Source organism: Anopheles coustani, chromosome 2, assembly GCF_943734705.1.
Source record: "Anopheles coustani chromosome 2, idAnoCousDA_361_x.2, whole genome shotgun sequence".
Taxonomy (NCBI): Eukaryota; Metazoa; Arthropoda; class Insecta; order Diptera; family Culicidae; genus Anopheles; species Anopheles coustani.
Window position 1 is genome coordinate 90535089 of NC_071289.1, and position 17161 is coordinate 90552249.

Genomic DNA, 17161 nt, shown 5'->3' on the forward strand with positions numbered 1-17161 from the left:
GAGATGTGCGGCAGCTAGGATTTTTCTGACCTGAGCTCCAGCTCGGCGTGACCACGCGGTCGTGCCGTAACCTTACTTTTCCGCTAACCCTTTCAGGAACTGCACTGCTAACCTCCGCTCTGATTCACTGCCGAACTGAAACTGACCAAGGTGGTTGATGATTGTTTAACTAACCTTGGCCACAAGGAGCATTGTTTTGGTCTTTCTGGCAGCCCTGCTGTCAGTTTCGTTCTGTCACTTTTCTTGTCATTTGTCACTTTCACACTCATCCGAGTAACTTTTCCAAAATTTGTACATTTATTGATATTAATAGTATTTTCAGTAGTTATCAGTGAACAACACATCCGCACAATAGAAGACGCCTGTCCGGGTTACCCCGGTATGTTGTGCAGTAGTCGTCCAAACAGCTAGTGGCTAAGTTGGTGATTTTCGGCACCTGCTACTCGGAGTTGACTGTGTGTCTATCAGAGGAAAATACACCCCCTACGTGCCGTGGCGGATTAACTGGGGAGGCAACAAAATGTCTCTCGATGCCAGTGTGCTACCGTCGGAACTGCTGACCACGGCTGCCCCGCTGGTGGGACTATCCGGACTGGATGTGCAACGAAGCCCCATCCACAAGACGGTGTGGGATGCATTCAACAACGCCAAAAAACCGGACAGTGAATCCATCCAGTACAAGCTGCTTCCGGCGAACTACGAGTTTCCCGTTTCGAAACCGAAACACCAGTCCTACGAATGGTACTCGCCGAAGGGCATCCTTAAGCGCAACTGGATGCTGAAGCATCTGCACGTACTGCCAGCGGTTGTCGTCCTATTTCAGGATCTCGAATGGAATGACCCCAAGTGGACGGAAAAGCAACTGCAATGTGCTGCCACTATACAGGTGCTGAAAAACTCCCTCCAAGGACGCAACACCCGGATCGCCATCGCACTGCTGCAGCGAGGCAACCATCTGCTGCAGGGCGAGGACATGCTGGCCTCGGAGCGGGCGGCCCAACTGACCAGCAACTGTGACATCAACGCGAAAATGCTCTTCGTGCTTCCACACAACGACCACCTGATGGGACACATCTTCCGGCTGCAGTCGGCCTTTCTCGAGCTGGCCCAGTCCTACTACACGCAGATGATGAAACAGATCCGACTGCACCGGGATCAGCTGACTGATGCGCATACGATGCTTAAAATCCGCCACCAGTTTAAGCTGGGCTTCATCTCCGAGCTGAAGCTCGACCAGTCGAACGCCCTGCGTCACTATCGGCAAACGTACACCTTCCTGGACGACCTGCGGATCGTCGATACGAACTGCCTCGAGATAAAGACGATCGCCGGCTTCGTCAACTACAAGATGTGCAAGCTGTTCTTCCGCCTGAACGCACCGAAAGATTCGATCTCTCAGTTTAAGAACCACATCAACAAATACCGCACGCGAACCGGCTTCAAGGAGCTCCTGTTCGAGCACTACGCCTGGCTGAGCGTGCAGTACAGTGCCTTTGCGGAGCTTTTCTGTGACGCGGTCAAAAATGGGCTCGCCCCCCTGCAGACGCAACACCCGGGAATCTACTTCCACAAGGCGGCCGAATACATTGGGATGCGCAAGGAAGCCTTCCTGCAGTGCACCGCCCTCGGGGCGCCGGCTTCGGCCGAGCTGGGCGCGATCAGCAACTCCGCCCTGTACAGCGACTTTTTCGGCATCCGAGGTAGCGTGAAGACGGGCGAACCGGTGTCCGAACAGCAGGTCATCTGTCTGGTGCAGGAAAACGAAAAGTCCTACAACCACTCGGGGGAAATTATCGCACTCCTCGGGAAGGCGATGGCTCAGTTCAAGGTGTACCGGTGCCTCCGGTTTCGCAAGAAACTGGCAATCGACATGGCCGAAGAGTATCTGAAGAGCGGGGACCACTCGAAGGCCCTCACGCTCTACTCGCTCATGCTTACCGACTACCGGGTCGACAAGTGGTACACCCTGTTCACCCAGGTGCTACTGAAAACGCTCCACTCGGCGTACCTATCCGCATCGGTGCCGGATTTTGTAGCCTGCAGCGTCGAGGCGCTTTCACCCCGGATCGCCATGGAGAAGCAAGAGCGTATTTTAATTTTGGAAAACCTCTGGAAGGTGTTTCACGTAAGGCCGGCGTCGAACCGTGCGACGGTTTGCTCTTTTTTAATCTCCCCTTGTTCTGCTTCCCTCTCCAACCAGAATGTATCACCCGTCTCAAGCAGTCAAATTGCACCGGAACTGACCAACAACTGGCAAACGGCGCTCGCCTCTTTTAGCAACCCCGTCATCAAGCTGGACCTGGACCGGCTGAATGATCTTCTCGAGTGTCGTCTTACCTTCGAAAAGCGTCAGATTCGGAACGACGAAAAACTTCAACTCCAGCTGTACGTGCGCTCGCTAACCGAGGTGCCGCTAAAGTTGAAAAACTTCTCCATCCTTCTAACGGACCTAAAGTCGAGCAGCGTGCGCATTGCCGCCTCGCAGTACGGAGAATACGCGTCCGAGACGTCGGCGGGCGAGCTGAAACCGATCGAAGAGTTTATTCTCGAACCGGAAAAGTGCTACCGAATACTGTTCGTCGGTGATCGGTACCTGTTTACGGAAAGTGTGGACGTGCATATCTTCCGGCTGGAGCTGCAGATGGGCTCCGAGCGAACGTACGCAGTGCTGTCGGTGCGCGAAAAGTTGAATCCAAGCAAACCGTTCAAAACGTACAATCCTCATCGGGACTGCATGGAAAGCATTGCCATCATCAGCTCCTGCTATATCATTCCAACGTAGGTGTGGTGTTGTATAGCCTACTTATCCGATTTTTCATACCTCCTGTTTCGGTTTTCAACACACACAGATTCCATCTAGGGTCGCAAACGAAACCAACCAATCAACCGATGCTGACGAACGAGTTCTACCAGGTGACGACCAAAATATCCAACCACTCGGATCTCTGTCTGCAGAATGTTGGCGTGAACATAAGCGTCCCTCAGACGCTTCGAAACAATGGTAAGTGGGACATGTATAAAAGAAGACTAGCAAAAAAAAACCTTCATTTAAACCCCATTCAATCATTTTGCAGTTTTCGTGACGACCGATTTGAATGCGCCGTTGCAAAAAATTCATTCGCACGTCCAAATCGACATTGGCGAGCTACAGATGCAATCGTCCACCATGGTCTCGTACTATCTGACCAGCCTAGTGGCCGGTAATGTCGAGCTGCGGCAGAAAATGTACTATCAAATGGAAAACCTACACCAAAGCAAAACCGCACCGGGCGGTGGACCGGCTGTTGCCAACGGTGGTGGTGGTGCCGTTACCGTTGATTCACCCTCGACGCCAAACAGCGAAAAGGAAGACTTAGCGAGGCTGCTCGCGAACGAAAAGAACCTGCAGAAGTACGTGAATAACCACAACGTCAAGATAGAGTACCTACCCGACGGGCAGGTGCGGAAGATCAAGGAGGACACGGTGGTGGTACCGTGCGTAGAGGAGATTAAACTGACCGGACGGTTCTACACGCTCAGCCGGGACGCACTCGGGCAGGCGTACCGCAACGAGGACTTTTTGCTGCGGGTCAACGTGGAGGTAAAGTCGCCCGATCCGATCGATATACTCGAAACGCAGTTCATTAGTGTAAGTTGGAAACTTTCGCGTTACCTTGTGTTCGGTTTAACGCCATTAGAGATTTTTCCACAGGATCATAATATTATCGAAAAGCCGTACCAAGGGATTGGCGCAGCACGTGGAACTGGTATGCGTCCAGCAAGCCGCTTCGAAGAGTTGAAGCTACTGAGCGCCATCAACTGCACCCGGGACTGGGTGTCGCAGGCTGACTATCGTTCTGGCGACACGCGTCTCGTATTCAACCGCTCGCGTACTCCGGACCACGGCACGACAACGCTACCACCGCCGTCGCAATCATCGCCGGTCGATGAGCAGTACAACAAAAATCTACTCTCGAAACTCCCGACCAACGCGACGATAATCGGTAGCACTAGCGCACAACTAACCAACCAGATGAACGTAACTCACTCTACCCATAATCCTTCTCCATCTCCACCTCTCCCTCTCCAACCCTCCGCACATGCTGCCCTGGCTGACACGACGCTGGTCTCCTCCACGGACAACGACAACGACTCCGCAGGAAAGGGAAACAACGGCCCCAACATCATGACCACGTCGACGGGAAGCGTAGAAGAGTTTAAGGTAAAACCGCTACCCCTTGGTGACCACGGATCGCTGGCTGGAACGTCTACGAAAGCAGGTGCTGGTGGGCTTGGTGGGGCTGACCCTGCCGAGCTCGGGAAGACGGTCACGAAGAGTGTGTACACTCGGGCGATCGATTGCGTGCAACTCACCAACAACGAACGGAACGGGTTCATCAATGCGGGATACAATCGGGTCGATGCAGGTGCACCGCCGGGCCAAATGGCGTGGCCAATTTTTGGCCTCTACTGCGTTCGATGGTGCCGGTCTAGCACTCCACATGTGATCAACGAGTCAAAGTATATCATAAACGGTATTGGTAAGTTCTATTGTATTGTAAGGTGTTTCTACGATCATTCAACCTTTCGTTCACTTTCAGAGGTCATCGATCCACCGCTGAACCTTTACTGCTACCTGGACCAGCGTCTGTACGTCCGGCTTCCGATGACCCTGCGTATAACGCTGCGGAATCCAACGCGCCGAATTCTTCACCTGCAGGCAATATTGAACAGTTCGGAAAGTTTCATGTTTGCCGGCCATCGGCAGGTACGTACGCCGAGCGAAAGAAGAGTTCCAACGAGAAATGAGCAACAACCCACTTTCCCCTTTCTTCCCCTGTCCACATTGCAGTTGAATGTGACGATATTTTCATACTCCTCGTACGACATGCTGTTCAACCTGTGCCCACTGAAGGCAGGCTGGCAGATGCTGCCGGAGCTACAGCTAGAGTATCAAAACTTCCAGCCACCCGTCGTCCTACCTGCGTCGTCCTCGTCAACGCCGGCGGGTGCGACCACCACAACCTCCACAGCAAAAGTCTCGTCTAGTGAGGCACCGACGATCATCGTCGGTACCGGAGGCGATGTGATAGCGGACGGTATTGAAGGTCAACGGAAGGCGGAGCTGGCCTCGCTCGTTCAGCGGTGGATGCCGAAGATGGTATTTATTCATGTAAGTAATGCACGAAGACAACACGCCTCATGTCCGAACATGAACCCCGAATGTTTCCCCCCATTTCAGCCACCGACGAGGACACTGTGATCATCAATCGGGAAGAAACAGAAGGCAATCGACGCAGGCGTAGCGAAGAAAGAGAGCGATTCGATCACACCGTTGACACAATATTTACTTTCGGCGTGTTTCCATTCTTCTCGCAAAGGATGGACGTAGGGAGCGACACGTTCCGTTGTTTAGTGAATTCAATTTTATTAATTTCTCTTCAAGATACAAATAGTGAAAGTTCGAAAGTGCGGAAAAACAGTAAGGGAGCACACAAACTGCTCGACAATATCGGTGCAAGAAAGATTATTAGTAAATGGTTAATGGCCGAGGTAAGAAAGGATATGAAAATGGTTGGAGTATAGGCAAAAGAAATTAGTTTCGGAATGTATGCCTTTGGCCGCCGATTGATTAAAAGATATCCGGGTATAGCAATATTGCGTTCTGGGAGAAGCAAAAAAATGCAGTTTCGTTCTTCTATCATGTTTGACTCGAACGAATAAAGAATAATTAAATCAAAAACTAATCCATGTCAGCTGTAGACGCACGCCCAATGTCTTCTGTCCGTTTACAGCCGAGGGCTCATGAAATAATCGAGATTAGCGTAGTACGGATCATTCTCGGTGAACACTTGCGATAAATTGCGAGGCTGCCAAAGCATCCGCGTATCGGAAGCGCGTATCATTTGCCGTATTTTAGTGTAAAGGCTGTTCGGGTTGATACCAACTAGGCGCGCAAGCATCATAATATTGTAGTTCGTCATGTCGAACGAACCCACGGGACAGTGCTGAACACCGACGTTACAGAAAAAATGCCCTCGCTGTGTTTGAGAGGCGCTATCGACGGTGTTCGGAGCCTGCTTATTTGTCTTATGCGGAGCTATCTTCTGTTGCGTCCTTGGCTTCATTTCATTATGTTGCAAAACATATTCCTCTGTTCTCATTCTTTTTTCTTCGGCCAGAGTACGATGGGGATTGTGAAGTTGTAAAATTTCACCGTCATTCTCGGTAAACTCCACTTCGTTCAAATGATTGTTCGAAACGTTTTGCCTTTTCCTATTTGTCTCTTTCCTTACTTGGTAGCTGTTCGATCTATCGCGCTTAGTAGATAAATCCAAGCATCCGTCTAACAACATAGTTGGCATCGCTCTTTCAACATTCCGAACTTTTGGTTGTCCAGAAAGTTGCATAAAAGGTTCACAAAGTTTCTCAATTTCTATCGTGCCGACGGTGGGTTCCATAGCAGGCGCCGGTGGTTCAACATTACGTTTTTTTGGTAGTGCAGCAAAATGCAAAATAGGTTCGCAAAGTTTCTCAATTTCTATCGTGCTAACAGTGGGTTCTTCAGCAGGCACCGGTGGTTTATGTCTTTCAACCTTACGTTCCTTTGGTAATGCAGTAAGATGCATAACAGGTTCCATTTCTATAATGTTGATGATGGGTTCCAGTTGAGCAGATTCTGGTGGTACATGTCTTTCGACAATTGCTTTACTAGGTAATTGACTAAATAGAGCAGGAGGTTCACTACAAATCTCCATATCTATCGGGAGTGTATTGGGTTCCAAGCGATGACCATCTTCAACCACCTTAGGTGACATATTTATCATCGCAGTCGGTACCGGTGAACTATCCACGATCCTTGCCGTCGCTTGCTCGTAACTTGTGCGAAATCCTTCCAATACTTGCTCCAACATTTCCTCTTGTTGCGCTTCGATTGTCTCGCTAAACATGTAACGTTGGACAATATCCTTTTGTTTTTCGAACAAACTCACCGAAGGACAGTAGCCGATGGATTGTCCCTCGTCCTGCTGGGTAGTGAATTTGATAAACTCCTCCGCGCCTTCGGCAGGTTTAATCTGATCGGGACGCTTGCTACCACGTGGACTTTTCCACTCCCGCTGCATACACTGTGAAACGGTCGCATTGTTTTGCTGCCTCTTTTTGTTAATTTTTTTGCGCTTCGTACAGGCTATTTTCTCAGCCTTAGGTGGTTGCCCGTAAAATATTCTCCGTTTACGCACATTTTCACGCAGGTTGGGAATTTGCGATGATTCAATAATATCACCTTCGTCAGCCTCTAAAATAGTTATAACTATAATAGTTGCAATGTAATTCTATGTAAGAATTTTAACCGTACCTTCAATATCCATCGCTATTGTGCTCTCACGACGTGATCAATGGTAACTGATCGGCTTTGCAAGTGGAGTATAAAACCAATTCTTCAATCAATCATTCTTTTACTGTTTCCGAGGCAACGTGTGCTTTCTAGATTTCACTTGATCTCGTCCACAAATTGGGTTCAACAAAGGATGGATAATACTGATTTGAACTTTTAAAATCTTTTTACCGTAATTGGGTACTGAATTATCTATTATGTAAATGTATTATGTTCTCGTTGAAACAATTGTTCACGTTAACGTATCCAGAGTTACTCTACACGTGCATTGGAATTTTGATTACGACTTGACAGTTACAAATGCCATAGTGGCATATGTGGCAAAACAGACTAAACGAGGTTGCCCATGCAGGCTCGCGTGTTCATCTGTCAGAACTGACAAAACAAACGCAATGTTTGTATCCGCAACACTCGATTGAAAACATTAAAAATTGGAAGTGACTCATCCCTATCCTAGTGGTCAGAACATTTTATTTAATCATAAATTGGGACGTGCTAGTGTTTCCTCACTTTTCATACAGTCCATTTGATAGTTTAACAGTGAAACGAAGTTGTAACCTCGAAGCACCTTCAAAATAGGGAACGAAATGTCTTCGTCAGCGATGGAAAGCATCCTTTTCAAAGAAATATTGTTTATTCCAAATTGCTACTCCCAAACCAATTCAACTTAACATTTCGATTCTATTCTTCAGAGCTACTCACATGCATTACCAACCGTTATTTACCTTAACCTGGATGTTTCGCAGAGCATTTGTTTAACCTTAAATTTGCAGTGAAGGATCTTGAACGGAACGCGAAGAAATGCGAGAAGGAAGAGAAAGCTGAAATACTGAAGACGAAGAAGGCGATCCAGAAAGGCAACACGGAGGTCGCACGTATCCACGCAGAAAATGCAATCCGACAGAAGAGCCAATCGCTAAACTACCTCCGAATGAGCGCCCGTGTGGATGCGGTTGCGAGCCGGGTTCAGACCGCACTGACCACACGGAACGTGACCAACTCTATGGCGGGAGTGGTGAAAGCGATGGATGCCGCTATGAAGGGGATGAACCTGGAAAAGATCTCCGGTTTGATGGATAAGTTCGAGTCCCAGTTTGAGGATCTGGATGTGCAAAGCTCGTACATGGAGAATACCATGTCACAAACAACTACCACGGCGGTGCCTCAGAACGACGTAGAATTGCTCATGCAAAGAGTAGCGGATGAAGCTGGGTAAGGCCCTTATCAAACGAATACAGTATGGCAGTAATCACAACGATATAACTGTTTGTCTACAGACTCGAGTTAAACATGGAACTCCCATCCGGACCATCTACGATATCGGTCGGTGCATCGACGCAAGTCTCTACGGAACAGGATGAACTAACGGCACGCCTAGCTCGTCTTCGACAGGCAGAATAGGTCAACACCATTTGCCTCTTGTCAATATTCAATCAGTCCTTACTGTTATCGAGGCGAATCCGGATTATGCAGCTGTGGTGATCTGATTATTTCATCTCGAGATGTGCATTACCCTGCGTTTTTGCCCTCAAACGTGAATACCGAATTCTCCTAATTTGGCTTTCGTAAAATAATATATATTCCCAGTTCAACGCGATGAAATAGGGGTTTTTTTTATGATTTACGCCAGGTATGACCAACGCTTCGAGGAATAATAAAGTTGCTCGTTAATTTAAAGGACACCGTAGCTATTGACCTACACTTAAGACAAAAAGTTGAGAACTTCACCGATACCTATGGACTTGGTCATACTGAATCACGTTGAACGAAATATTACAAAATTACTTATTGCTGTTAATCACTCTTGAAGAGTCTTACGGGTTTGCAGTTACAGTCGGTTCAGTGAAAAAATAGATTACCTAAACAAAGACAACTCTTTGGACTGGAAACTGTACACACTGATGCTCCTAAACAAAGACAACGTTTCACAATTAAACGAACGATTTTGAACCGTCCCCAAAAACATTACCACGTGACTGAAGGAACGTGCAAATGTTGTATCAGACTTGCCTTTTCGGCAATATTGACGTCAAACTCAAAGTGTAAAAATCAAGCGCAAAATGTTCAACCTATCTATCGATCGACGAAAACTCCTCGCCACACAAAAACAAGTCCGCAATCTTTGCCAATTGTCTGTGCTTGAGGAAGTACTTCAGGTACTGCCTTTTTTCGGTTGAAGCAATAAGCTAAAGGAACGCGTTTCGTCCGCTTGCGATCGTCATGACGTCAAAGTAAGAGGTTTTTTACGAACGCATGCCGTGCTACACGCGCACTCGATCGTGTAATGATGAGCATATTTCAGAATCGATAGTTTAACATCCATTCAAGTCGGATGTTTTCTCCGTTTGATACTCGACACCGTGAAGGTTAAACGTAATTACCCGCGGGTGCCTGCTTCGCGGGTCAGCCTCGCGCTCGGACAGAGGATAATTGAACAACCGAGTGTAAAAAAAACCACCCAAACGAAACGTACTCTTTTTTCATGCAGACGATCACTGTTTATCTTTCCGATCGGTTGGGTCGTTGTATCGAATTTTTAAGGCTTATTTAGGTTATATAGTTAAAGGACACGTGTATTTCTTTCATTGCGTGCCACACAGACACATCTTCGCAGCGTGCATCGGTGATGTTTAATTTGAATCAGTTTATTTTGATACAAAATGAACAACTTTTCATGTAATGTATTTTCCTTTGTCTTGCACATCGTCATTCGGGTTAGAGTTGGTAGGGATTGTTTTGTTTGTTCTTGGTTTCTGCTATTTGCGTCTGATTGATTTAAAAGATATTGGTTTGATACGGTGTTCCTTTTCAAACTTCTTATTTATTCTTTTACTGAGCATAGAACGGATTAAGAATCAAAACTAAATGCATACCTCTCAAATGCTATTGGTTGCGTGTGTCTGTTGATCAACAAGGGTTCTTTATCATTCACTCTATTCCACCCTTAACTCTACATGGTATTTACTTATCATATATTTCTGTTGCGATTTGTTTGCTGGTTGGTTTTTTTTCTTGTATTTCTCATCCCTTTTTTTATTGAAAGATGAGCTGTTAACATTCATGTTGGTTTTGTGTTGTTTCATTTCTTCTTTTCCCAAATTTCATAAGTAAACTTTTACTTCAATTGAGTCCTAGTTTGTCTCTCGCACAACATATCGTTGTTGCATGTATCTGTGTTTTCGGATTGGTTTCCCCGTGTGGTTCAATGCAATATTAAACGCTTCTCGTTTTTCTCTACCAATCGGAGAAATATGAAAACGTGAATATTATGAAGAAAATAAAAATTTACTACCCATTATTACTTCCAGCAACCGATAAGATGGCGAACAAAAATGTATTTGATCACGAACTAAAGATCTATTACCCAACTCTTTCGAGAACTACATGGAGTAAAGTTTTGTCTGCGATTTTCAACATTCGTTTGCGCGAGTTATTAAGCGAGTCACAAGTTGAACACATTGCACATGCACTTCAAAGCCCATGATGGGAAGCATCTAAATATACAAGCATGTTTTTTGACGATGATGAAACACGTCTCTTTCTCGGTCCGTCGATACCTAACACTAAAGCATGGGGGGGGTTAGAGATTTTACAAGTCTGTACATTTCTTTTAGAGGATGCAAACTATCTAGAGTGGTTGTTGGAGCCGCAAAACCATATCCCAGGCTTTGGTAACATCTTAACGACTTTGGTAGCCCAAAGCAGCCAAATAAAAGTGATCACTTAGTCTTCACAATATTTTGTTGCTCGGAATGGTTACATTCGGAAGATCAAATTCAAATTCAAAGAATCAATATTCACACCATTTATAAAGCATAAAGAAAACTGCTTTTTTACGTTACGCCGAAGCAAAGCAATGGCCTGTGGTTTGTTTTCCAAATCATTTTTCAAATAATTTAATTTATCATTTAGCTTTTTCAACCATCTTTTCCTTTCTTCATGACCTCAATCCACCAGCATTCAATGGCATTCAAATGTGTTTTCAGTTGCACCCTCATACTGACACTGATCTTTCCATATCTCTCGTCAGTGAACGGTTGATTTTAGCAAGGGGGTTTGTTTTCGACTTTTATCTTTGTTATCTCGCACTATTGACTCGAACATTATGTACAATGGCTCACCGTAGCGGCAACAAATTAATGCAAGTTGAGCGAATGCACGGGGCATCCACACCCTCGCGACAGATAGAGCTGCATTAAATGCGATAGAACGGTCGGGAAACGGGAAATTATTATCGCAAGCCTATTTTACTGGGAAGGACCCTACACAGTTGCTTAATCCCTACAATGAACCAATATTCCCCTTGAGCAGCTGCAAATTTCCTTACTATTGCTGGATCGTTTGTTCTCCTTTCGATCATTTAGATTCACCACCGCAGACTATCAAACAAATGCAAAATATGATGTGGGTTTTCCCCTTGTTTTGACTTTTTGCACATTTTTATTTATACGGATATTTTGGAATCATTAAAAGTATCTAAGCACAGTACCATCGATAGGGGCCAAGCCCGGGAAATAAATAAGTTCAAATGCTTTACGCTCTTCACTTCAAGCACACGTAAGTTTTCTTGCAACCTAGAGAAAAAGTTATTTCGAAATTTGTTTTAAAAATCTGTTTTTGTCTTTTATGGTAAATCTCGATCATATCCCGTTGCGTTCTCAAACAAACAAAAACCGAATAAGAGTAGGAAGAATAACACAGTTTTGCGTCCCTTCCGAACACGAGAAACGAGAAATGTCAGGTGGTTTCACTCAGCGAATGCATCAACAAGTTTATTTATGCTCTCGTTGCGTTTATTTATTATAAATAAGTCGAAAACAGTCTTTGCGCAGATGTTCCGGTTATGTCTTAGCACCTTCACGCACTTCTAATCGTAGTTCTTTCATTAAATCTCTCTCTCCTTCCTTACTCTGCCTATTCCTCTTTGCATTCGGCCAAATCTCTTCCTAGTACCCACTACTAGGCGGTAATGGACAACACAAACCCTTGAAGAATCTGCCGCCCGCGTAAATCTTTCATAAAGCTCCTATACACAGAACAGGGCATTAACGGCGCAAAATCTCGTTTTCCTAGACATCGCATGAAGGAGTTACAACGTCACTTCACTATCGGTAAATTGCTTTCCTACCTCCTCCTCCTCCTCCTCCTTCCTGCCGATGCTTTCCCCGGCAGACCCGTTTTTATTACCTCCTTTCCTTTTCAACTGTGTTCGATGGAAATCTCGCCTCCTCCTTCCCTACTTAAAGATAGTTTATTTTCCGGACGAAAATCAAAAACCTTACAAATTCTTCATAGTTCAGCTTCGCTTTCACACCTCTGTACAAGTATTATTACTTTCACTATATATATATCTAACTCCCAGAAATGATACAACACAGAGAGAAGAAAAATGGAACAAAAGAAAAATATAAACAAATAAAAAGAAACAAAAAGAGTAGCAACTACCATAAGATGTACACTAACTTAAACAGTCCTTCCTTCCCCGATAGGTTGCCTTTCCCATTCCCACCCCATTCAAGTAACGTTTCACCACGGATGGGATGTTTTTTGTTTGCTTTTTAAGCCGAAGTAGTTGTCACTTAACTTTGCTGATGTCCAATAACATATCCCGTCCAGGATATTTTTGTTGCGTAAATGTGTCTATATGTGTGTCTGTGGGCCGTTGAATCCTTTGGCGGCCAAATATAGTAGCTGTCATTTTCTCCCTGGTACCCTCCGCAAGCCATTTTAATTTCCAAGAGAAACAAGCTGCACCAAAACTAAGCTTATATATAGCCACAATTACGGCACCCGAAGTGGCGATATTGCTTTTTTGCAGGTTTCCTTTGCCAAAAGGGGAGGATGGTTTTCTTTTTGGAATTAGCATCATTTTTGTTTATGTGCGATCTCAAATGACGGAGTCGTGCGCAGATGGTGGTGGTGGTAGTGGTGGTTGTACATTGTCGTGTTGGTGGACGTTCGTCATAGTTGGTGAAAGTTTAACCTGGATAACACCCGGCGGAATGGGGGGAGGGGTGGTGTCCCGGTGTCTTAATTATTAACCCTAGTATCCCGACCTTACGTTGAGCGAATTTATCATCTATGGAATTGTGCTCTAAGCGGTCATCGCCAACCGGGAGGATTTGAGGAAATGGTTGTAGTGGCCACGTAGATCCTCCCATCCCATAGCGGCCTCAACAACGCTACTTGAGTAGCAGTGGCAGAGATGAAAGGAATGGGGGAGACGACGCCACTAATTTGTCGCCCACACAAGCACCAGAGAATATGGTTGATCAGAGCTGCAGCGCGTGTGGCCAAACTTGGTTGATAAATATAAGATGAAGCAGAAGAGGCAGGGAGAAAAGGACGTCAAGCGCTGAATTGCCGCCGCTGATGGACCGCAGGGTGGTGCAGAAGATCGGGCCAAAACAGACCTCGGTGCGGCCGTTTACTGTGCCTTGATCTTGCTGGTCGCCTGGCCGGCCAGCAGCGCCTGCACGTCCGACTTGCCGTTGCTCGCGGAGGAGCTGATGTACTGGCCGCTGGTGGCGGTCGAGGACGCCGTCACCTGGATCGGTCGCTTGCCCTTGCGCGCGTTAGTCGAGAGGTAGGTTTTGTAGAAGAAGCGCGCGAACAGCACGAAGTAGCTGAAGTACATCGCGATCGAGAGCTTGATGTTCATCTCGGAGATGTTGCACGAGTTTTTGCCGGCCGTCTGCAGGAATCCGTGGGCCCAGATGTTGATCGCACAGCCGACCACCATCTGCGTCAGCTGCAGCGTCGTGATCAGCATGGCGATCGAGCGGGGCGGCTTGAAGTTGAGGGCGCGCAGCGCGTAGTACGAGTACATCACCGAGTGGACGCAGTAGTTCATCACGATGAACCACCGGGCCGAGGCGGTGTACTCCGTGTACGAGAACCACGAGTACATCAGCACCGTGATGTGGTGGTACCAGTGCAGGAAGATGAGCGGCTGTTTCCGCAGGACGATGAACACCGTGTCGCCCAGTTCCGGCAGCTTCGACAGGACGAACAACCATGTCCAGAAACCACTGACACGGTCGTGCTCGATGAAGCTGCAAGGCAAAAGCAAACAATTTTGGGGGAAAACGTTTTAGTCTATGTATCGTCTGTATAAATTGAAGCGAGGAAAAACCAACCAACGCAACTCTACGGGCCCCGTGTACAAACTATTGAAGTAAGGCGTCATAGGACTAACTAAAATACCGGCCCCGCTCAACACGGTGGCCATAAACATCACGCTGTGTTTTTCCAGCTGACCACGGCACCCAACGTTGTAATTAATTAACACATTCAGTAGCAGTTACTCTTATCCTTCACCCGGCGATTCTGGCACCGTATGGACAAAATTACTTTCCTTCGAACCAAAGTCATCTACATACGAATGACCCTACAACAGCTCCACGCACCAGTCCCTGTGTCTGGGGAGGACATACTACCCTACCAGACAGGATTAGTTGGTTAAACACAGCGACACTATCGCAAGACAGCGATATAAAAGGTTTACATAGAACTTGATTAATGCGAACGGAAAGCTTCGTTTGCCAACGGAATGACGTAGGATGCAACAAATGGCATGAGGATGCGAATGGTTTGTCTATGATGACTAGATTTGTCTTCCATTGCGTCACTGTCATGTACGAGTGGAAGAGGAGTTTACGTTTTTCTAACGTCATTTGATTGTGTTTGATTCTATTTCAAACTGCATGAAATCATCCTTTATTTCAAACCAAATCGCTGTACTAGCATCAAATTTGCAACAGTGCGAGTTCGTCAGGAAGTGCGCCAATAATCACGGCCACGTGCCACACCTTGTTCGGCAAAAGTGCACGCGAATGGAACATCAACATGCTGATAGAAAATTCCCTCCATTCACTGCACTTGCACTGGCAGAACACACAAGGTGGTTCCTCCTTATACCGCTGCTCCAGTACTAGTCGGACGGATCTTTCCAGCTCTGATCCATATTTGATGTTCACTCTGCCCGCCCAAACTAAACCGGCCACAGGAAGAAGGAAGTACACCAACAACAATGTCTGGCCACGAAAGGGAACGATGGGCGGGCAAGGCCGCACCTAACGATGGGCTAATTTATTCAACAGTTCATTAGGTTCAATAGACGCTTGATAGCTAATGGGTGGCCGATATTAGATCTGATGTAAAATGCAGCGACGGGATTTTCCGATCGGCCGACCATTACACGATGGCCAATGGTCCACCACCAACGCGCTCCCTGGGGCAGGGTGGTGTTCTGGTATCCGATTTTGCTGAGCTCATCCCGCGTCGCGTAAACGCTGATGTCAAGTTAACATCGCACATTGGATTCGACGCGTTACGTTTTTAATGTCATTCCGATTGCTCTCGTATCTATCGTGCAAAATAAATTCCAAAACACGATCCGGCATCATACACTGGCACGCATTGACGTCAGTTACGTGGCAAAGATGACGCGGTCAGTTGATGTTGTGGTGTCCAGGAGCGGCGAAAATGCAAACAAACGAGACGAACATCCCCGACACACTCTGTGCTTCCGAGAACGACATCCGAGTGGAGCGACGAAATGGTGTTATTTTTACATAAACTTGAACAAATATTGAAAACACTTCCACTAACGTTTGCCGAGTTACGGTTGAATGAGAGTCATAAATTGTTTGTCTTTTTCTTTTACAATAAAAAAATTGCCACTGTTAATCAAAGTTCAACAATGATGTAAACGGGCATTTCGCTAAGCGGGCGTAAGTAAAAGTACTTTAAGACGAAGATTATTTTGTGGCCAATGGTAATTATGGTTCCAAAAAGGTACAACTTTGCCAAGCTTTGTTGGGAGCGAACAAACCGCAACTAGAAGCTCAAAGCGTCCCCGAAAAATTGCAATCCCTTCTCGGCGAAAGCATCTCGGTTGAACCGGTGGCCACCCCCCCGGGACAACTGTTACATCAATGGAAGAGGGAAGAAAAAGGGCAGCGAAGAGAGTGAAAAAAAATCAATACCGCAAAGCTAAAATTAGTTCACCTTCCCGAACAATGTCCCGAGACCGGTTGTGGGGACACATTTTGAGAAACAAAAAACCAACAAAACGTAGGAGATATTAATGTTGCAAATGATAAATATTTGACTGCGGAATTGTTTCCACCCTATATCGTATGGGGTTTTCCTCCGCAAGTTCTACGTCTTCGTTTCATACCTTTTCGATCTTTTAGCAGATGAAATAAAGTTCTCACTCCACAGCTGAGCGACTGAAAACCGGTGACTTTCATCGTATCATTCCATGAATCTTTAACAATCCTACTTCAAAAAACCAGTTCTCTTAGTGCTTTTCCTTCCTGAATGTATGAAACACACGTCGCTAGATGAATCATTAGCTATCCTTTCTCTTTGCTTAAGACGATCGTGCGCAGGCAACTTTTCCCATTCCCTCCGGCAGGCAACTGACGTCCTTGAGAAGGGCGAAGACATCGGTGAGGGGGACAAAAAGTGAACTACAACCTCACGTTCGAGTTGCATTTTACACCACACAGTCGAGTGGCAGGTGAGCTGCTATTTCGACATGAACCGGGGAGAGCAAGCAGATCAATCCGAACCTTTATGGTCGTTGACCGGCGGCCGGCATGACACGACCTTCGAGAAAAAGGAAAACCCACCAACCAGCTGATCAAGAAGTTTGCCGGAGACGTTCCAAGAAAAGCGAACATAAATCATACACCGCAACCTATCTCAACTTTTCGACAACCGTCCGTAGGTCCGCAAGACCCTTCTTGAGACATTCTAAAAACCGGTTGCAGAAAT

At 46.4% G+C, this 17161-nt stretch overlaps 4 protein-coding genes across 8 annotated transcripts in view; 2 read left to right on the forward strand and 2 right to left on the reverse strand.

Moving 5' to 3' along the window:
* The first annotated feature begins 520 nt into the window (after window positions 1–520).
* On the forward strand, window positions 521–5712 carry LOC131262187 (trafficking protein particle complex subunit 11). 2 transcript variants are annotated; one of them, XM_058264135.1, is made up of 9 exons: window positions 521–2125; window positions 2201–2778; window positions 2850–3001; window positions 3075–3628; window positions 3692–3983; window positions 4140–4520; window positions 4581–4747; window positions 4832–5152; window positions 5222–5712. In XM_058264135.1, the coding sequence occupies exons 1-9, from the start codon at window positions 521–523 to the stop codon at window positions 5240–5242; spliced, it is 4071 nt and encodes a 1356-aa protein (XP_058120118.1). In that variant the 3' UTR covers window positions 5243–5712. The 2 variants fall into 2 exon arrangements, with proteins under 2 accessions (XP_058120118.1, XP_058120116.1); XM_058264133.1 differs by having other exon boundaries at window positions 3692–4520.
* A 56-nt stretch (window positions 5713–5768) lies between these two features.
* LOC131265294 (uncharacterized) lies at window positions 5769–7349 on the reverse strand. The gene is made up of 3 exons (XM_058267555.1): window positions 7337–7349; window positions 6534–7276; window positions 5769–6020 (listed from the first exon to the last, which is right to left on the reverse strand). Exons 1-3 carry the CDS (start codon window positions 7347–7349, stop codon window positions 5769–5771), a joined length of 1008 nt encoding a protein of 335 aa, XP_058123538.1.
* A 422-nt stretch (window positions 7350–7771) lies between these two features.
* On the forward strand, window positions 7772–9055 carry LOC131262995 (charged multivesicular body protein 1B2). The gene is made up of 3 exons (XM_058265111.1): window positions 7772–7984; window positions 8122–8587; window positions 8653–9055. Exons 1-3 carry the CDS (start codon window positions 7963–7965, stop codon window positions 8774–8776), a joined length of 612 nt encoding a protein of 203 aa, XP_058121094.1. The 5' UTR covers window positions 7772–7962; the 3' UTR covers window positions 8777–9055.
* A 3507-nt stretch (window positions 9056–12562) lies between these two features.
* LOC131267270 (elongation of very long chain fatty acids protein 6) overlaps window positions 12563–17161 on the reverse strand; it is a 31743-nt gene continuing 27144 nt past the window's right edge. For all 4 annotated transcript variants that reach the window (XM_058270102.1, XM_058270104.1, XM_058270101.1 and 1 more), the window contains exon 4: window positions 12563–14430. In XM_058270102.1, the coding sequence (XP_058126085.1) occupies window positions 13803–14430 (628 nt within the window). In that variant the 3' untranslated portion in view covers window positions 12563–13802. The remainder of the gene's footprint in view (window positions 14431–17161) is intronic.